General features: G+C 43.6%; 2 protein-coding genes across 14 annotated transcripts in view; one reads left to right on the forward strand and one right to left on the reverse strand.

Annotated features, from left to right (window-relative positions):
- Positions 1-334: 334 nt before the first annotated feature.
- SPATA6L (spermatogenesis associated 6 like) overlaps positions 335-21,288 on the forward strand; it is a 48,478-nt gene continuing 27,524 nt past the window's right edge. For 7 of the 11 annotated variants that reach the window (XR_015243414.1, XM_086684895.1, XM_086684897.1 and 4 more), the window contains exons 1-3: positions 4,577-5,204; positions 8,125-8,173; positions 11,807-11,848. Coding sequence is in view for 10 of the 11 variants with exons in the window: in XM_086684895.1 (XP_086541021.1) it covers positions 5,175-5,204; positions 8,125-8,173; positions 11,807-11,848 (121 nt within the window). In the remaining variant the exon portion in view is untranslated. Of the gene's footprint in view, positions 410-474; positions 647-4,576; positions 5,205-8,124; positions 8,174-11,806; positions 11,849-21,288 lie in introns of those variants that run through there. The other 4 variants (XM_086684901.1, XM_086684900.1, XM_086684902.1 and 1 more) reach the window with 4 other exon arrangements.
- On the reverse strand, positions 1,126-4,846 carry PLPP6 (phospholipid phosphatase 6). Of its 3 annotated transcripts, none has more exons than XM_086684907.1 (2): positions 3,563-4,846; positions 1,126-3,119 (listed from the first exon to the last, which is right to left on the reverse strand). In XM_086684907.1, exon 1 carries the CDS (start codon positions 4,746-4,748, stop codon positions 3,849-3,851), a length of 900 nt encoding a protein of 299 aa, XP_086541033.1. In that variant the 5' UTR covers positions 4,749-4,846; the 3' UTR covers positions 1,126-3,119; positions 3,563-3,848. The 3 variants fall into 3 exon arrangements, with proteins under 3 accessions (XP_086541033.1, XP_086541031.1, XP_086541032.1); XM_086684905.1 differs by having other exon boundaries at positions 3,525-4,846; XM_086684906.1 differs by having other exon boundaries at positions 3,498-4,846.

Genomic DNA, 21,288 nt, shown 5'->3' on the forward strand with positions numbered 1-21,288 from the left:
ACTGTTAAAGAAATTCTGGGGCTTGGCGGTCTTACAGCTACTAAAAGCGGGTAGCACTTAAATGATAACGGAGCTCATGATCATATTCCCCTTTCAGAATGGACTCTGTGAACATTTTAACATAGCAATGGGGGCCATAAAGAGAGGTGATGGAGAGGGTTGGGGGAAAGGAAACGGGAGCTCTTTCAGCAGCTCAGGATCCAGCCGCCAAGCTTGCACCTGCTGGGGCTCGCGCACAGCCTGGGAAGCCCACTTCGGGCACGCGCCGCGTTTCCAGTGGGGCGGCCGGGGGCGCGCACGCCTGCGCAGAGCCTCGCTGGCGCGTTCCAAGTGGAAGGCTGCGAGTTTGAGCGTTCATGGCAACGCGACGCTTCCGCCTTCTGGAAGCCTTGGCTCCAGCTCGCGCAGTGTGAGACCCATCCCGGTGGGAGGGACCTGGGCTGGGGCGGAGGGCGGGGGGACGGATGGCGAGACCAGGGGATAAAGGGCCTGGGGAAGCTGCTGGGAACGTTTGCCCTAGGGATTGAGCTAAACCAAGAAAAATTGGCCCAGGGCTGAGCACAAAAGGATCTTTTCATTCCAGTGCTTTTCGCCCACACAGGGGACCATGCCTCTGGAGGTGGTGGTGGAACTCCAGATCCGGGCGGTAAGAGAAGTCGACCGACCTCCACTCCTTGCCCCAAATCACACTCTCTGCCCAGGGTTCCTAAATGGTCTTGATCATTTTCACCACCTCCTACCCACCTCACCACACACATCATTGTCTTTGGGGACAGATCATACCTCTCAGTCCTTAAGATCCTCTACATTGGTTCTTTCCTGATTTCTCAACTCTTAATTCAGCCCAACCCCTTCCAACTCCCCCCGCCCCAACGACTTGTTAGCTTTATCCTAAATTTTTCTGTTACTTTAAAATAATGGGGGCGCCTGGGTGGCTCAGTTGGTTGTGTCTGACTTTTGATTTCCACCGAGGTCATGATCCCAGGGTCATGGGATGGAGTCCCTCATAGGCTCTGTGCTCAGCGAGGAGCCTGCTTCAGATTCTCTTTCTCCCTCTACCCCTCTCCCCTACTTGAGTGCACTCTCTAAAATTAAAAAAAAAAAAAAAATAATAATAGCCTTGCATTAAGTCCAAGAAGAATTTTATTTTTTTCCAGGATAAAGATTTGTGAAATAATTAAAAAAACAAACAAACAACAACACCCTCCTTTAAATAACAAGGGAAGAGTTTAATTCCATAAAGCCCAATGACTTCCTGATAATTTGCCACCTCTATGAACCAATTGAATATATTCTAAGGTATTTCCCCTAGAGATGACTCTGGCTTGCTAATTCCAAAATGGAAGTAAATCAACCAACACTTGTTTTATAATTGTCCACTGAATCCTGCTCAAGTGAGGTGCTTGTGGCAGAGTGACTGCATTGTTCCTGTTTGGGATCAGGCATTTCTTTTAATTCAGCTTATATTTTCCAATCCTTCCATCTGTAGTTGGTGACAGACTGTCATACAGCTTTGCCTGTCAGCTGTAGGGGCGTCTGTACTGGCCGTGAGTACAAGCGAAATGCCGACGGGTTACGGCCATGGAAGATCTGTCAGCCTCCGTACAAGTGACAAGTGCTTGCTTTCATCAGACATGCAGTTCTGAAAGATAAAAATTTCCTGGATTTGTCCCATTTTGCTAACAGCAAATAGGACCACACTCTATCAGTTGTGCTCCATCAAATGCCAACTCTCAAAATTCTGCAGTTAAGAGGAAGGAATTCTTGAGGAGCTGAGTGATAAATCAGTCTTCCTGCTCATCAAGGCAAGGATTAAACCAGTTTGCATCTCGCTCCATTCAGACATTATTGGTTTATTTTATTTTAAGTTTTAAAAAGCATTCCTCAGTGCACGATTACAGTAAAATCAGTTTTCTAGTCTACAGTACTTAGAGTGCTTCAGAAACATCAGCTGAATTGATCTGTGCTTTAAAAGCCTGCAAAGTCAGGTCTGAACAACTAAGATGTGGGATTCCAGGGACCAGAAGAGAAGCCTAGTGTTGAGCCCCCAATATTCAGACTTGTGAACACTGCAAAGGCAATAAATGTCATTGCTTCCAAAAATAGCTGGCCCGAATACTGCTGGATTAAAACAAAGATCTCTCTAAGGTTAAACAATTAAGCAGACCACTAGAGCTTTACAGTTGGGCTGATTCAGCGAGAGAAGAGGTAGTCCATGTTGGAAGATGTTGTGGGGATGCAAATTACTTTATTTTACTTTGAGGAGTTCCTCTTTCAGTGTGCCTCTCACGCTCAGGAAGTTCACACTTCCACCCAATCAGAACCTACTTGTCACGCTATTCTCCAGATTCTAGTGTTCACCTCTATGTGGCAGATCAAAGGCCATAATCCTTTCTCTTTATAAATGTCAAAATAATTCCTCATTCTCTGAAAACACCAGTTCCACGGGTAATTTAAAGGTTCTCATTTTTCAGGGAGAACAGCATTTAAAGCACATCCCGTTTTGTGGTCTTTCCTGGTCAAAGAATAATGAGCAGAGTCCATCCTGCGTTTGGTGGTCTTTGGTCTTGTGATTTGGGGAGGCACCATGGATAAACCGATTTAAATGTAAAGGTCACCATAAAGGGAAATTTAGGAGTTAGTTATACCTTGAGCCTGGTATAGCAGTGGGTTCCCCTGATGAGTTTCAAGTTGAATACTGTTACCTAAAGTGTGCTGTGCACAGGGAAATGGGATTCTGTACGAAAAACCGTAGTATACAGGGTCATCCCTGTGGTACATATGAGAAAGCTTATGCCCTTGCACTGCAAAGAATCAAGTCATTTTCCTATTTTATTACCTACGTAGAGAAGCATCATTCTTTATCAGTAGAGATAGTGGGCAGCACAGTCCCATCTCCTTCCATACTGGCCCACTGCCATCACATGTGGTAAGCTCACCCCCAGACTCTTAGTTCCTGACGTCCTCAATGGGTATTTCTGCCCTCTGTCATGCCATACTATTTGTTGTCAATAGAATCAAGCATTTGGTCATGGTCCCAGTCTTTCTCCACTGGCACTGTAGATATGCCCATATCTACATTAAGTGCTGCTTCTTCAAGGAAGTTCTTGGCTTGTTCTCTGAATGCAAAAAGATAACATGAGAGAGTACTGGGAGATATATATCTATTTAAAGAATTTTTGAGAAGGTAGAGGGAAAGGAAAGAAAGATATATACTATAATCTCTCTTCTCGCTACCCAATCCACAAAGAGGGAAGAGACAATAAACAAAAAAAGCTTATCAAGAAAATCGGGATTAAGAAGACACTGTGGCAACAGATTTTCAGGGAATCAGCGAGAAAAACTCATGCCTTAGACTCTTAAACTACTGTCTACAATCTACCTCAGGAGAAGAACCAGGCTTAGTCGGTGGCTCATCTGCATGTACATTTACAGAATGCAGACCATGTTTTGCTTTTTTCCCCCAAGTTCACTTTACAGGCGATATGTTGACTTACAGGATAACTACAAAACACAAAATTTACTGATGTCAACTTTTAAAAAACAGCAGTATTATAATCACCCCAGCTTGTTTTCTTTGCAGTTGTTCTGGAGATACAAACAGTTGTTGAATAAATATGTAATAGAGAGATTTTTTTTTTTTTTTTTTTGCTTTCCATAATATGGCTGTGGTCCAATGGCCAGCACGTTCTCCGGCCTAGCAAGCCATCAAGATGGAATGACACCTGAAATTTCAAAGGAAGCCTGAAATGTCCTTAGAGGGCCGAGCAGGAGTGCGGCTGGTTTTTGTCAGCATGGTCGCATGTGGAAACCTTCAGATCTCCTGGTGCCATATGAATGAGATGGTGTCATTGTTGGTTCCATAGTAGGAAGAGGACCGGGGCATTGTGCGGTGAAAGCCAGCAATAGTCCACGATGCTGTACTGCGTGTAGCCCAGAAAAAAGCCAAAAGCCACGTCGGTGACGTTGTGCCGCCCCAGCATGACCCTGGAGAGGCCCAAGATGAAGGCCCATAGTACCACGAGCACCCTCAGCGGAATGGCCAGCACCAAGTGGTTCAGGATGAACCGGGACACCAGGGCGGCCCTGGTGGCGTGGCCCGAAGGGAAGGAGTATTTGTCTACCGAAAGGGTGACAAACATGTCCATCTGGTTGTGGGCCGGGCGGCGCCTGCGGACCAGCCCCTTGATCAGGGCCACCAGCAGCAGGTCCAACAACAGGGCAAAGAGCAGGTTCATGAGCACCTCGCGCCCGGCCCAGCTGTCGCTCCTGGATAGGCAGTAGAGGGTCCCCAGCAGCCAGGGGATGCCGTGGCCCGAGATCTCCAGCAGCTTCATAAGGGGCCGCATGCTACCCCAGGACGAGCTCTCCCCGGCGCACACTCCCAGCTTCTTGGACAGCCACAGGTCGATGGCCAGCAGGGAGCGCAGGGCGATGCCCAGGAACGACGGGTTCAGGTCCATGCGGTCCTCCTCGGGGAGCGGGGCCGGGGGCGCCTGCGAGGGGCCCGCCCCGGCCAGGGGGAAGGAGCCGCGGCGGTGCACCGGGCTCTCGGACGCGCGGAGCCGGGTGCAGGTGGGGTCCAAGCCCGGCGCGCGGCTGCTAAGCAGGGACTGGAACTCGAACCTGCCGCCGCCGCCGCCGCCGCCGCCGCCGCCGCCGTGGGCCGGGCTGCCGGGGCCGCCGCTGCTGCTCGAGGCGGAGGCGGCCAGCGGGCGTGCGTCCACGTTCCTGCGGGGGCTCGGCATCGCGGCGGGGGGCCCGGACCCCAGGACCCGACCGGCCTAGCGAGCGGCTCCCGGCCCTGCAGCCTCTTCCGCTTCCGCATTGCCATCCCCGCGAGGGCGGGGAGAAGGGCCGGCGAGAGGACGATTGTGACACCTGGCGGAGACGTGGGAGGAGACTGGCGTTTCCACTTGGGGAAGGCGGGGACGGGGCAAGGAAGGTGGAGGTGTGGGAGATGGCGGGGCGGCGAATTCCACCGCGTCCGTGGGAGCCTAGGGAACGCAGCTCCACTTCAAACACGAAACAAACCAAGCCCTGTTCTCTACTCTCTTGTTTTTAAGATTTCTTGTCCAGGAGTGTTCCTTCCCGACAAGCAAGATGTGTACCTTGGGGTGTACCTCCTGAATCAGTACCTGGAGACAGACTGCTTTCCCTCTGTGTTCCCTATTATGATTCAGCAGAGCATGAGGTTTGAAAAGGTGATCTTGACTTTCTCATTGCTAAACGGAGAAATGTAGATGTTGCTGTCTGAAGATCCTCTAATGGTTCTTATAAAGAACGCGGTTCTTAAAAAGTTACTTGGTACATTTTCTTTAAAAAATGGCTTGAAGCGGCCTCAGGACACCGTAGTTGGAGGAATAGCTTTTACATTGTAGGTCTGAGCCAAGTGCTGTCAACCTAGTGCTAAATACCCTGGTGGATGTTTTCTATTCTTGGAACTCCCATGGCATTTTTCTAACTGGAGCAGAGAGAGCATTTTCTCAAAGTTCCTGGAGGTGTTAGAGGCAGTTGCCAGGGATTATCAGTAAATTATGGACCTTAGAAACAAACTGGTAGACTCAGAGAAATAATGAAAAAAAAAAAAAAAACAAAACAAAAAAACAACCAAAAACTAGATTCAAATCAGTAAAACCCTGTACCTGAAATCCTGTAACAAAACAAGCCTCTTCAGATTTACTGAGTATTCTTAGGCCATACCTGGTTTATTTAGCTACAGCGATAAAGACTAGGTTTCATTCCTACGAATAGGAACATGATATTAATAGAACATTTATCAACCTGCTTCCCGTTTCAATTTAGAATATGAAGTTCATTACTATGACTCATTGGCGGTCCTTTGAAGTTTTTGTTTTGGAATTTGGAGGTGAAATCAGTTTTAACCTTGATGAGTCTAATGATTTCCCTTCAAAATGATATCACCGAGCTGCTTCTTTGGGAGAGGGGACAAATCCGGGAAGGGCTCCAGGGTGGAGCCTATCACTTTTATCTTCAGTTTTTTTTTTTTTAACGTTTATTTATTTTTGAGACAGAGACAGAGCATGAATGGGGGGGAGGGTCAGAGAGAGAGGGAGACACAGAATCGGAAGCATGGAGCCTATTACTTTTAAAGGTCTGGATGGTGCTGCCCAGAAAATGACATGTTTTGAACGGAGAATGGGCGATGAGATGAGGGTTGGTTTTCCAACAGGCTAGGGCTGTAGATAATATGTTTGTACATTACAGCTTGTTTATTTAAACAGAGTCTACCAAACTGGTTAGATCAGAGAGGAGAAGAATAAATGGCTATTACCTTGGGACATACAGTCAGAATCGAAAGCAACCTACTTCTACTAGATATTAGTAGTGGTAAGAAGTGAGTGGTGAAAATCCAGTCTGTGTTTTCCCCTAAGAATTTCCTTTTTAATTTATCAAGTTTGTTTCTGTGGAAGACTTTAGAAATCTTTTTATAAGAAACCCAAGGGTACAAAGTCAAAGAAGCACAGAATGATAATTCTGTAAATGAACTTGGAGGTCATCAAGTCCAACATCCCTGATGTGTAGAAAAGGAAGGAGAGACTCACACATACTCTAGATGCCCCTCCTGCTCTCTTGCAAAACTGTGCATTTAAGGTTGCTGGTCAAACATGTATCATGGGCCATTTTTCTTTTTATAAAATGTGGCTATTTAAAAATCTGAAATACTACCCTCATGTGTGAGCGGTTTGGGTTCATATTCCAGCTTTCTCCATTCGGCTCTAGTGTTCTTGGATTTGTTCTATTCTCCAGCTGCGAATGCGTGCGGCAAGTATCAAAATCATTTTCTCGTCTCTGGACCTTCTGTGTAACCCAGAATTGAACGCCCTAAAACAATTGGATAAATAAACTGTTCATAACGAACGTATGAGACATTGTGTTTGAACAGTTCATGTTGATAATTTACTCCCCAGGGTCATACTTGAGAAAATCCTTAAACATGGATGAAGTGAAGGGATGCCATTACTGAAATATTTTAGGGGGAAAAAAAACCCTCACCCACATTTGCCCTGATACATCTAGGTCAGGAAGGCAAAAACGGATTGCAGGGGATAGCCTCCACTTTTGTAGTTAAAGCAGACCTGGCTTTAGATCAAGAGCAGATTTTAACCATGCTTACGTTTAAATACCACTTAAATCAGAACATTAATGCCTGAAACCAACCTCTGGTGAAAACTTTGGTTTCATGCAGGCTTCCAGAGTTTAGGGAGACCGGTGTGGTGTGCTTTCAATTTCAGTCCTGTCCCAGACCCTTTTAGCTCAAGGACAAAATAAGCAGATTTGGCATGGGCTAGGCAGATATCACAACGTTTGTCTTGTGCTTCATGATATACTTTAAACTTATGAGGCTCTCCCTCTCTCTAGTTATTTTGTTCTGTAGGAGGGTGCGTAGGTTTTCTTTTGTGTTGCACATAGAATTTGTACTGAGGTTCCTGTTTAGCACAACCAATTGTTAGAGTCGTTTATTCAGTTAACATCATTTAATGAGTGTCCGTGGTACGCAGAATGTTTTTCTAGGTACTCAAGCAAGACTCTTTGAGGTTGATGCCAGATGTGCTTTTAGCAACAAACTATAAGACTAGGTCAAGTTGGGGGCGCCTGGGTGGCGCAGTCGGTTAAGCGTCCGACTTCAGCCAGGTCACGATCTCGCGGTCCGGGAGTTCGAGCCCCGCGTCAGGCTCTGGGCTGATGGCTCAGAGCCTGGAGCTTGTTTCCGATTCTGTGTCTCCCTCTCTCTCTGCCCCTCCCCCGTTCATGCTCTGTCTCTCTCTGTCCCAAAAATAAATAAAAAACGTTGAAAAAAAAAAATTTAAAAAAAAAAAAAAAAAAAAAAAAAAGACTAGGTCAAGTTGACGACATTTTGGGCATGGGGTAGAGTCAGCTAACTCAGATTTTCCTTGTACTTGGTATTGCGTTTATTCTCATTCTATAGTCATTTGTTGAACTTTTAGCCGCATACACGTTAAAGATACTCCTGTTGAATTTTTAAAATACTGTATGGCTGGAATTGACATGTGTTAATTGTTTGGAAAGATAAAACCTACAGTTTGTATAAGCATATATTAATCTTTGAAAATTTATTTTCACCATTTTTTTTTCCTGCAGGTATTTGAAAATGCAATAGATCCTGGGGCTGTAGCAGAAATTTTAGAAAGTAAGTGCTCTTAAAACAAAGCAGAACAACTATTGGGTGTACGTAATTGTGTGTGCAGATATAAAATTCTGTATTCTAATTCTGTATTGTGATATTTTCATTTTGATCCATACTTATATTCAAGACTCTGTGTCAAATTTGAATCATGGTTTTGATTCTATTACAAACCCTTTTCTAGATAGAGATGGGATTTATTTGATGGTACACTTCTGTTTGTTTATATATTATAATTAAATGGCTTTTGTATCTTCATACAGTTATGTAACCATCATAATTTTTAAAAATTAATTAATTAATTAATATTTAAATTTACATCTAAGTTCGTTAGCATATAGTGCAACAATGATTTCAGGAATAGATTCCTTAGTGCCCCTAACCCATTTAGCCCATCCCCCCCCCACAACCCCTCCAGCAACTCTCTGTTTGTTCTCCATATTTAAGAGTTTCTAACATTTTGTCCCCCTCCCTGTTTTTATAATATTTTTGCTTCCATTCCCTTATGTTTATCTGTTTTGTATCTTAAAGTACTCATATGATATTTGTCTTTCTCTGACTGATTTCACTTAGCATCATACCCTCCAGTTCCATCCACATGGTTGCAAATGCAAGATTTCATTCTTTTTGATCCACTCATCCATCAATGGACATTTGGGCTATTTCCATACTTTGGCTATTGTCGATAGCGCTGCTATAAACACGGGGGTGCATGTGCCCCTTTGAAACAGCATACCTGTATCCCTTGGATAAATACCTCGTAGTGCAGTTGCTGAGTCGTAGGGTAGTTCTGTTTTTATTTATTTATTAAAAAAAATTTTTTTTAACGTTTTTATTTATTTTTGAGACAGAGAGAGACAGAGCATGAACAGGGAAGGGGCAGAAAGAGAGGGAGACAGAATCGGAAGCAGGCTCCAGGCTCTGAGCCATCAGCCCAGAGCCCGATGCGGGGCTCGAACTCACGGACCGTGAGATCGTGACCTGAGCTGAAGTCGGACGCTTAACCGACTGAGCCACCCAGGCACCCCGCTAGTTCTGTTTTTGAATTTTTGAGTAAACTCCATACTCTTTTCCAGAGTGGCTGCACCAGTTTGCAACCATCACCATAATTAATTTTAGGGTATTTTTATCACCATAGAAAGAAACCCTAAACCCATTCTTCCTTATCACTCCTAGCCCTAGGGCACTGCTAACCAATATTTCTGTCTCTATAGATTTGCTTATGCTGGATATTTCATATAAATGGAGTTATATAATATGTGGTCCTTTGTGACTGGCTTCTTTCACTCAGCATGTTTTCAAGATTCATCTTTGCTACAGCATGTGTCAGTATTTCATTTCTTTCTGGGGCAAAGTAGTGTTCCATGGTATGGCTGTGCCACATTTTGTTTATTCATTTAGTGGTTGAGGGACATTTGGGTTTTCTTCATGTTTGGGCTATGATGAATAACGTTGCTGTGAATATTTGTCTACAAGTGTTTTTGTGGACATGTGTTTCCATTTCTCTTGGGTCTATACCTCAGAGTGGAAGTGTTGGGTCGTATGGTAATTCTTTTTAATTTTTGGAGAAACTTCACCAAAGCAACTGTATCATTTTACATTCCACCAGCAATGTGTGAGGGATCCATTTCTCCACATCCTGGTCAACACTTGTTACTTGTCCTGTTGATCGGTGGCCATTCTTGTGGGTATGAGTGAAATCTCATTGTGGTTTTGATGATTTTGAGCATTTTTTCATGTGCTTACTGGCTGTTTGTATATGTTATTTGGAGAAATGTGTGTTCAGAGCTTTTGCTTATATTTTAATGGGGTTATTTGACTTTTTATTATTGAGTTGTAATATATTATGAACTTGTAATGTATTGAATTCTTTGTATATTGTAGATGCAAGTCCCATAGCAGATGTATGATAGATACTTTCTTCCATTCTTTGGATTATCTTTTCATTTTCCTGATGGTGTTCTTTGAAACACAAAAATTTTTAATTTTGATGAATTCTGTTTTATTCATTTTTCTTTTTTTACTTGAGCTTTTGATGTCATAACTAAGAAACCATTACCTAATTTAAGTCACAAAGATTTATGTCCGTGTTTTCTTCTGAGAGTTTTATAGTTTTAGCTTTCACATTTAAGCCTATGACACATATTAAGTTTATTTTTGTAAATAGCATGAGGTAGGGGCCCAGCTTCATTCTTTTGCATCTGGGTATCCAGTTGTCCTGGTCTCATTTGTTGATAAGAGTATTTTCCCCCCATTGAATAGTCCGGATACATTTGTTGAAAATCAATTGACTGTAAATATGAGGGTTTTTTTTGGATTCTCAATTGTATTCTGTGGATCCATATATCTATCATTATGCCTGTAACACACAGTCTTGATTATTGTAACTTTGTGAGTAAGGTTTGAAATCAGGAAATGTGAGTCCTCCACCTTAGTTCTTCATTCCAAGGCAGTTTTTGCTGTTTGGATTCTCTTGTATTTCCATATGAATTTTAGGATCAGCTTGTCTGTTTCTGCAAAGGAGCCAACTAGGATGTTGATAGGGGTTGCCTTGAACCTGTAGATCAATTTGAGGAATGTTTCCATCTGAACAATATCAAGTCTTCCAGTCCATGAACATGGGATATAGTGAGAATTCACTGAACGTAAGGGATTTAGAGCCTGAGACAAATGGAGGGCTTAACATTCCCATTGTCCTACTTGGAAAACCTAAAATTACAAACTGTCTTAACTGTCAGTTTCTTTGCATTTAAAATTCTGTCCTCATGCATCCACATGCTTTTCATAAGTCTGCAGAGGGAGAATTTTACTTTTCTTGTATACAGACTTCTAGCTGTTTTGAGACATAATTGACATATCACATTATGTAAGTGTAAGGTATACAACATGAGGATTTGATACACTTAGATATTGCAAAATGATTACCACAGCATGAGCTAACACATTCATCCCATCATGTAACTGCCATCTCTTTCTTGTGGTGAGAACATTTAAGACCTACCCTCTTAGCAACTTTCAAATATATAATATGGATTAGTAACTATAATCGTCTATGATTGCCACTGTTATTGTCTATTTTTAAATGTATTCACTTCTATAATTTGGGGGAATTATCTTTATTGATTTTTTATTGTTATACCATTTATGTTTAAGTTACTTTCAGATTTGAATTTTACTCTTGTCCTTATAGATTTTGTACATGGGCTCACTATTTGTAAATATACTTTGGGCTCAGGAAGTATAAAAAATGTTATATTTTATATTTTATGTTTCATTTATATTGTCAGAGAGCATACTGTTTTAAGCAAGATAAACTTGTATAGGTTGATGGACAAGAGTTGGATTTTGAATTTTTAAAATGAGAATCTGATTTTTATGTCAGTGATTTATGGATATGTTTTTAAGGCAAAATATTACATCCATGTCATCAATACTTCTTAGGGCACAAAATGTTATTTTTATAACTTAGTTACTCCCACTCTATGCCCTTGGATTACTGGGTCCAGAAATACCTGAATCCTTGTTGATATGGCATTATTATTATTATTATTATTATTATTATTATTATTATAAATGGAATGTTATGGCAGTTTGGAACTTAGCAATTATGAAAAACTCTCTCATTTTTTTCTATTTTAGGCTTCCTAACCAGGTTTGAATTAATACAGCTAGTATCTCCAGGTAATGTGCCCATAAATGCATTTCTAAATCAGTTTATTTTAATTTTGAAGGGATTTTAGCACAACAGAATGGGGACTGGTATATACAAGTTGTGCTTTCTAGAACACTCACTTTCCCCCCGACCAGTCTGTTGAATTTTACCAATTCTCACAGAAGTAACTTTATGGGTCTGGTGGCAGTAAGCATAACTTAAAGGCACTTTGGCTTTCCATTTTTTTCATGACTTTAATTCTCACCAAATAAGAAAAGCTTGGCTCAGTTTTTTTCAAGTTTTTGCCTTCGGCTTTGTTGGCGAACCCAAAACTATCTTCTGTGTTAGATGCCAGAACGGGTTTGGTAAACTGTAGGCCAGTCCAGCCTGCAGTTTGTTTTGTGTGACTCGTGAGATAAATTTCTATTTTTTTTTTTAAATTGAGATTCATATACTGGGTATTTAATTCATATACTATAAACCTCTCCATTGCAAGTGTACAACTCAGTTGTTTAAGCATCTTCACAAATGTCTGCAACCATCACCACCATCTTATTCCAGAACCTTTTTATTATCTGGAAAAAAAAAAAAAAAAAAAAACCACTGTAGTCCTTAATAGTCACTCTTTATTCCCTCTTCCCACAGCCCTGGCCACCACTAGTCTACTTTCTCTATGGCTGTGCCTCTTCTGGACATTTAGTGTAAATGGAACCAGACAATATGTAGCCTTTGGTGTCTGGCTTCTTCCATGTGGCATGTTTTCAAGATTCACCCAGGTTGTAGCCTGTTATCATTACTTTGTTCCTTGTCCGGATGCATAATGTGCTTTTATACGGATACGCCTAGTTTGTTTACCCGTTCGTTGGTTGGTCGATGGACGTTTGAGTTGTTTCCACTTTTTGCATATCATGAATGACACTGCTATCAACATTCATGTACAAGTTGTTGTGTGAGTACATGTTTTCAATTCTCTTGGGTTCATACCTAGGAGTAGAGTTTCTGTATCCTATGGTACCTCCACGTTTAACTTTTTAAGGAACTGCCAAACTGCCTTCCATTCTGGCCGTTTTGAAGGGTTGGAAAAAAATTTTAAAACATGCGTATTTTGTGATGTGAAAATTATATAAAATTACATAAAATCCACATTTCATCATCCATAAAGTTTTATTGGAACACGGCCATGCTTCATTTATTGTCTGTGGCTGACTTTGTTTATGCTGGAGTTGAGTAGTTAAGACCGCGTGGCTTGCAAAGCTTAAAATATTTACTCTCTGACCCTTTTACGGAAGCAGTTCTTGCCAGAATCATGGGACTTTAGGAGGAAACCATTCTGTGGTGCCTCTGCTTCCTGTGTGTCTCGAATGGCAGGGCACCTGAGCTAAACTTCTGCATGGTGGCATCAGTTCTCTTACGTGGTTTCTCAATGTGGCTGGTTACCTGGTGATTTTAGTCGTGTGTGTGTGTGTGTGTGAGAGAGAGAGAGAGAGAGAGAGGTAGAGAGAGGGAGAGAGAGATAATATTTAAAACTCAGGGGGCACCTGGATGGCTCAGTCGGTTAAGTGTCTGACTACAGCTCAGGTCATGATCTCATGGTTCATGAGTTCGAGCCCTGCGTCAGGCTCCGTGCTGACAGCTCGGAGCCTGGAGCCTGCTTTGGATTCTGTGTCTCCCTCTCTCTTTGCCCCTCCTTCCCTTGTTCACTCTCTCTCTCTCTCTCTCTCAAAAAGAAATAAACATTAAAACTCAGAAACATTTAGAATTCTTTTTTGATTTTTGCTGTTACTGGTTTTTGCCTTTTCTCTTCCCAAGATGAAAATAGCTTTATGGTTTTTAGTTGCTGCAAAAAGCATTCCCAAATGATGAGAAAACCTCTATTTATAATTTGGTGAACATGTTTCTTGATATTTGTCTGTGGACAGAACACCTAGATATGGAATTTCTACATAATAGTGTCACATACATTTTCTTCTCTTATTGGCTTCCCCCCGTCAAATATCACTGTTGTGTTGTCATTTCTAAAAGCCTAGAGGTACCTCATTCTTTTTAACGGTAATAAAGAATTCCGTTAATTTACTTATGTGTCCTTAAAAGTCTCTAAACAGTAGGTACATAATATTTGGGGTTTTTGTTGTCTGTAGTTTGTCTTTTTTCAATAACTATGTGTTTTTCCAGAATATTCTAATTATCCTTAAATTGATATTGTTGAACATGTAGGTTTTCCTTGTCTTTCACATATTTATAAAAATTATCTTTTTCTCCGGGCTCTTGGATGGCTTAGTCAATTAAGCCTCTGACTTCGGGTCAGGTCGCGATCTCATGGTTTGTGAGTTCGAGCCCCACATTGGACTCTCTGTTATCAGCGCAGAGCCTGCTTCGGATCCTCTGTCCCCCTCTCTTTTTGTTCCTCCCCTGATTGCACTCATTCTCTCTCAAAAGTAAAAATAAAAGGTTAATTTTTTCTCTTGGTATATTTGTAAGGAATAGAGTGACGGTGGTCCCCCCATGTCTGGGGTTTTGCTTCCTGTAGTTTCGGTTACCCGCCATAACCATGGTCTGCAAGCAGACGATCCTCCTTCTGACCTTGTCAGAAGGTCAGAAGTAGCCTAACACTGAATCGTGACTACTCGGTCACTCACCTTGTGCCATTTCATCACGTAGGCAGTTTTTCAAATCCAAATCACATTATCACAAGAAGGGTGAGTACAGGACAATAAGATGTTTCGCAAGAGCCAGCCGGGTGGCTCAGTCGGTGACGTGTCCGACTTCAGCTCAAGTCATGATCTCACGGTTTTTGAGTTCGAGCCCCACATCGGGCTCCGGGCTGACGGCTCAGAGCCCACTTCGGATCCTCTGTCCTCCTTACTCTCTCTCTCTCCCCCTGCACTCTTTCTCCCAAATAAACATTTAAAAAAAGATATTTCGCTAGAGATTACAGTGTGTTGTTCTGATTATTCTATTTTATTACTAGTTATTGTTGTGAATCTCTAACTATGCCTAACTTATACATTCAACTTTATCATAGGTATGTATGTATAGGAAAAAACGTAGTGTATGTAGGATTCAATACTGTCTGCTGAGGGGGCCTTGGTATATAATTCCCCATGGATAAGCGGGGACTCGACTAAACCATCCATCCATATCTGTAATGGGGAAGTAAACCGATTGCCAGCAAGCTTCCATTATTACTGTGTTCAGCAGTGTGTATACAGCAGGTCCATTGCCCATATCCTAGCTAATGCTGGATATTAACGTTTGAATTAATCATGTTTGCAAAGTATATAATAATTTCTTTAAAGTATATTGTACTATATTTTCTGGCCTCTTCTTTTTTGCAGACATGATTTGTGACAACCTCACATTTAAAATTTACTTCTTAAAAAATTTCCATTTTCCCATGATTTGTTTTCTTTCTTTTCCTCTGTACAACATGACTTTCAGTGCCCCGTGGTTACTTGTGGAGTGATGTCTGGATGTTAACACTGCATTTGGTATAACTTCCTGATATTTTTACCAAAGTTTTTAATAAGTTATGCTTACTGTGTATGGATTCCCCTGTTTTATTGTATGTTCTGATACGTTATTGTTTGAATTTTTCTTCTTTTAAAAAGACTTTTTTTTTAATGTTTATTTTTAAGAGAGAGAGAGAGAGTACAAGCAGGGGAGGGGCAGAGAGAGAAGGAGACACAGAATCCGAAGCAGGCTCCAGGCTCCGAGCTGTCAGCACAGAGCCCGACGCGGGGATCAAACAAACCCACAAACCGCGAGATCATGACCTGAGCCGCCGTCGGACGCTCAACCGACTGAGCCACCCAGGCGCCCCTTTTTCTTCTTCTTAAGAAAGCATGAGGGAAGGAGAGTGAGCCTGGCAGATTCCTGAGCTAAAGCAGAGGTGGCTGTGGAGGCTTTTAAGAGGATCACAGTTGTGCCTGGTGTGGCCCTGCCTGTGGGGGGTCAAGGCCCCAAGGGATGGAGGGGACCCAGAAATCTGTAGCTCTTCTGCCTCTTGGCTCACTGGCAGAGGAGGCCCCGAAACAGAGAAGTACCCCACTCTCTGTGGATTTAAGAACGGGTACCCTCGTATGTGTTAGGGCTTTCTTAGGTAGACAGAAGAGAAGGAAGGCCAGTGGTGCCTCTTCCTGGCTTTCCAGAAATTCTTACTGAATATTTTTCAGCCTAAAAGTGACAGGCTAAAATCAGGGCATTGAATTTTTTTCCACAGTTTTTTTTTTTCCCTTATTTGACCTAGTTTTATGTTCAAACATATATCAATGCTAACTGGCAAGTTATACTTCAGTATGTTAATAAAATAGAAGCAGACTCATTTTGGTCTTATTTAATTCTGCACGAATTAAAAAAAAATAACCCAATACCTACATACTCTCACTGCAAAAATTAAACTAACACAAAGTTATATAAAATAAAAAGTCAAAAGCCACATTCGTCAACAGCTCCTGACAACAATTACTAATAATTTTATTTTCAGATGTTTTAAAATGCATTTAGTATATGTAATGCATTTAAAACCTAAAATACATACATGCATATATATACATACATATACATACATGTGCTATATATATCTAGTATTTATCATATGTATGTTTAGTATACATATTGGTTGAATATACATATTCTGCAGCTTGCTTTTTAAAGTTTAATATATCTTAGATTGCCATATGTTCTTTTTTTTTTTCATTTCGAGAGACAGAGAGAGAGCATGAGCAGGGGAGAGGGGCAGAGAGAGAGGGAGAGATCAAGCAGACTCCTCGCTCAGCATGGAGTCTGACATGGGGCTCCACCCCACGACCCCGGGATCATGATCTGAGCCAAAATCAAGAGTCAGATGCTCAGCCGACTGAGCCACCCGGGTGCCCCAACCATGTGTTTTCCACACGACCAGAAATCGAGCGGGTTGCAAGAATAGCTCGAAGCCATGATGATTGGAGACTACTGAGGCTGGGTGCACGCGTACTGTTTATAACTCAGAAGTTACTCAGATACAAAGTGGAGGCCGTATGAGACGTGTTTTCCTTTTGTCTACGGTCCTTCAATTTCAGATTGTAATTGTAGTGGAATGAAGTTAGAATTGCTCAAAATAATTTCACTCAGCTTCAGATGCATTGGAGACGGATCCGTTAGTTCTTCCGACATGTTCATTGAGGGTGTGCCCGGAACGTGCCCCACAGTGTGCTTCTGGCCTCCCACCAGTGGTGCCAGGCAGAAGGGTGATTGTAAGCCCTTTTGCTCTGCTGGGTCTCGATAGCAGATAATTAAGTAAAAATGATTTGTCTCGTAGGCTGCACCGTAGGGTCACATGGGTCACATGTAGGTTCACAGGGACCATACCTTCACTTGGCTGAATTGTTACCTTTTCATTTTGCTGTAGATGTTATTTTATTGTTTGATTCCTTAAAAAAAATTTTAATGTTTGTTTATTTTTGAGAGAGAGAGACAGTGCGGGCAGGGGAGGGGCAGAGAGAGAGGGAGACACAGAATCCGAAGTGGGCTCCGGGCTCCGAGCTGTCAGCACAGTGCCTGACGCAGGGCTTGAGCTCACCGACTGCGACGTCATGAGCTGAGCCACCCAGGCGCCCCCTCATTGTTTGATATTTATTCACATTCCTTTCAAACACGCTGATAGTCAAAAGACATATTATGACCATGTGTTAATGATACAAGTAGCTTAGATTTACATACAGCTTTACTGGTAAAGAATGAAGCGGTCCAAAGATTTGGCTTAGAAGCTGTAAAGATGCCTTGGGTTCTTGTTTACCAAGATGGGAAAAAAGCAAGTGGACACAGGGGGGCAGCGGTGTAATCCTGTTGGACTGGGAGCTTGGTGCTTTCTTTTTACTGATCTCTTAGAGAAAAAATGTCTACTTGGGGATAAGTCATGTTACATTCAGTGCAGCTGTAAATTGCCATTTCTGTGGGCACCTGTTCCCTCAATCAGAGTTTGGTTTTATACTTTGTAGTGGTGTTTACCAGGCATCAGCAAGAACAGAACTCCTGCCTCGGAAAATATGGTTTTGAATTCCTGCTTTGCTGTGTGGCATCATGATAAGTGGATAAGTGTCTTCTACTCACAGAGCCTCAGTTTCCTTATCGGTAGAGAAGGCATCAAATGAGACTCCATAGTGGGAAGCAAGCTGTCGATTCTGATGTGCTCTATAAATGTTAGATTTTCAATACAATATTGTTATTAAAATGATCGATTTTGGGGGCGCCTGGGTGGTTCAGTTGGATGAGCATCCAGCTCTTGATTTCGGCTCAGGTCAAGATCCCAGGGTGATGGGATCGAGCCCCGGAGCCTGCTTGAGATTCTCTCTCTCTCTCGTTCTCTCTCTCTCTCTGTCTCTCTCTCTCTCCCCCTCTGCCCCTCTCCCCTGCTTGTGCTCTCTCTTTATCTCTCTTTCAAAAAAAAAAATTTTTTTTGTCTTGAAGTCCTCATTTGTTTTCCTTTTTAGGGGAAATGTTTTTCATCGACGGCATCGATGATGTCGTTGTCTGTCTGTACCATTAGCTTATAAGAACACGGATTTCCTTCAGACATAGCACGTGGCCTATGAGTATCGCTCAGCCTGTGTATAACCCAGGCTCTTGCTGTAACATCCTCGTGGGGTGCCAACATTTTTACACTGGGTGGCAGTTAGGACTCTAGAATGTGATGGAACCAGAGAGAGAACTGAGGACGTAAGCCTTCTGTCTATCTCCTCCAATTTCAGTGCCTTCATCCCCGTGATTCCAAAGGTAGTAGATGAGCAGGCCAGTTCTCTGACCTCTAATTTTTATCTTCATTCTTGCTAACGACGGCGATAGTGACTCAGTAGCTGTCACTTTGGATGCAGTGACAAGAGCTAGCCAAAAACCTATGAAAGGAAAAAGGAACAGCCCGGTGTGTGAGGCCTGGTCCCAGGCACGCAGGTGTTCCCGGTAGGAGCGTGTGACTGAAAACACGTGACGTCCAGAGACCAGGGTGGCCCTGGTACCTCGTACCCCTGCTGGGTGGGTGTCATGGAGCGGGCACGATAATGGCAGGTGATGTCCGAGTGCTCTACACTTTGTATATGTCACGTGACCTCACAGTAGCCCTAGGGGGCAGGTACTACGATGACTTTTACGTTTTCCTGAAGAGGCCCCTGAAGTTAGGAGATGACGTAACGTGCTCCTGGTCACACAGCTGGTAAAGGGTGGGGCAGGGATCTGAACCAGCTCTGTGTGCATCCGGACACAGTTCTTCCCCACTGTACGTGGACCTCAGCAGAAAGCTGCGTTCCGTTGCTGGTGACGGATGAGGAGACCGTCGCATCACTTCCCATTTTCAGGTTGCGCTTGTGAGACCTCAGACTGGAGGAAGTCTGTCTGGCCGGCAGAGGTGGGGAGGCCATGCCCCTCCTAGGGAGCACTGATAAAAAAGGTGGCCAGGATAAGACTGGGAAATGATTGATGCTAAGATTGATTCTGGGATAGCACCCGCCTTCCACTGCCTCCCCACCTTTCTCTTTGTCATCAGTGTACCTTTTATATGTATTTGCATAGTTGTTTTGACATCTGTAGACTGGAAACTCCAGGAGGGCAGGAGTTGGACCCATTTTGTCTGCTAGTATACATGCAGGGTCTAGGACTCCTGGCACACGGTAGGTTCTCTATGCATATTTCTTGAACGTATGAATGAAAAGAAATTGAAAACATTGGAAAGAAATGATTGAGAAATGAATGAACCATGAAGGTTGGAAAAAAAAAATTTTTTAAGTAGGCTTTATCCCCAGTGCAGAGCCCAACACGGGGCTTGAACTCACGACCTGAGATCAAGACCCTGATCAGGGTCAGGACCTGAGCTGAGATCAAGAGTTAGCTGCTTACCCAACTGAGCCACCCAGGGACCCCTCAGGATTTTTGGTCTGTCTGCCTTGTCTCACGGTGGTGGAAACGGAGTCTCAGAGAGGGTGATTACTGCTAACTGACTCCACGTCGGTCTTCACGATTATCCCCTCAAGAGGCACTTAGCAAGTGTCCGCCCTGTACCAGGCACCCGTCTGGGGGCAGCCCCGGGGGGCTGTGTTTTACCACTCGGTTCTGACGGCCACCCAAACACCGGTGTAAAATGTCTATCTTTAATGACATCTCAAGGGCCGTATGGGAAACGCTGACAGAATGGTTCCTCTCCAGGTGAGGCATCGTGGCTGGGCCACTCACTGCCTGGCATTCACACCTTTCTGGGCACAGCCCTGCCAGGGATAGAGTAAGGAACGTTGACAGACAGGGACTGCTTTCATGGAACGTTGATGGAAACGGATCAGAGATACATATCCGAATGAAGAGCCTGCTGAGTGGTACGTTAAGGGCTGCAAGTTCATCAGGCTGCAAGTTCAAAGGGCATACCGCCTTTCTAATGAGATGAAATTTCAACCAAGGCCCATCATGGGATAGGAGGGAGGCAGCCCTGCAGAGATCCGGGGAAGGAACGTTACAGGGAGAACCCGGGGCAAACGTCTGAGGTCGAGGCGAGCCTGGCGTGTTGGAGGGACAGCGGGAAGGGCGGCAGGGAGGGCGTGGAATGACCGAGGAGGAAGAGTGGTAACATGAGGCAGGAGAGGCAGTTAGAGGCCTGATTATGTGGAGTCTTGAAGTCCAGAGCAAGATGCTCAGGCTTTATTCGCGAGTGATGGGAAGCCCGCTGGGAGGTTCTCAGGAGAGGAAAGGCCCAGTCTGACGTGTTTATAACATCGCGGTGTGTGGAGGACAGGTGTGAGTGCAGCAAGAATGGAAGCAGAGAGAGCAGTGTGGAGGCCGTGGCAGTGGTCCGGGAGGGAGGTGGTGTGGCGGGGACCGGGGTAGTGACCGTCAAGATGGAGAGAGGAGACAGATTGCAGGTTTATTTCGGGGACGGAGTCCACAGGACTGGCTAGCGGGTTAACGTGAGGGGCGAAGGAGTGGAGTCAAGGATAAAGCCTGGACTTTTGGCCCGAGCACATGCTCCCTTCTCTCTGAAGGGAGAATAGGGGATAGCTTATGTGTGGGAAAAAAATCAAGGGTGTTGTTTTGGACCTGTTACTTTGGAGACATGAGGAGACATTGGACGTGAAGCTTGAAGGACGAAGGAGATCTCAACAGGATGGGAAGGAAGAAAGGACATTTTGGAAGGAACAGCACCGGCAGAGGAAGGACGCGGCGGTGGAGGAGGGAGAGATACATCTTCAATCCGTTGTGGCCGGAGCACTTCTGAGAGAAGGGTGGGGACACATGATCTGATGACGAAAACCATAGAATGTGTTCTTTTTGCACATGGATCCTTATTAGAACCCAAACATTCATATTTATTTATTTATTTTAATTTTTAAAAAATGTTTTATATATTTTTGAAAGAGAGAGAGAGAGAGAGAGAGACAGATGAGCAGGGGAGGGGCAGAGAGAGAGGGAGACACAGAATCTGAAACAGGCTCCAGGCTCCGAGCCATCAGCACAGATC

This window comes from Puma concolor, chromosome D4, assembly GCF_028749965.1.
Source record: "Puma concolor isolate L17-30 chromosome D4, mPumCon1.1.hap2, whole genome shotgun sequence".
Taxonomy (NCBI): Eukaryota; Metazoa; Chordata; class Mammalia; order Carnivora; family Felidae; genus Puma; species Puma concolor.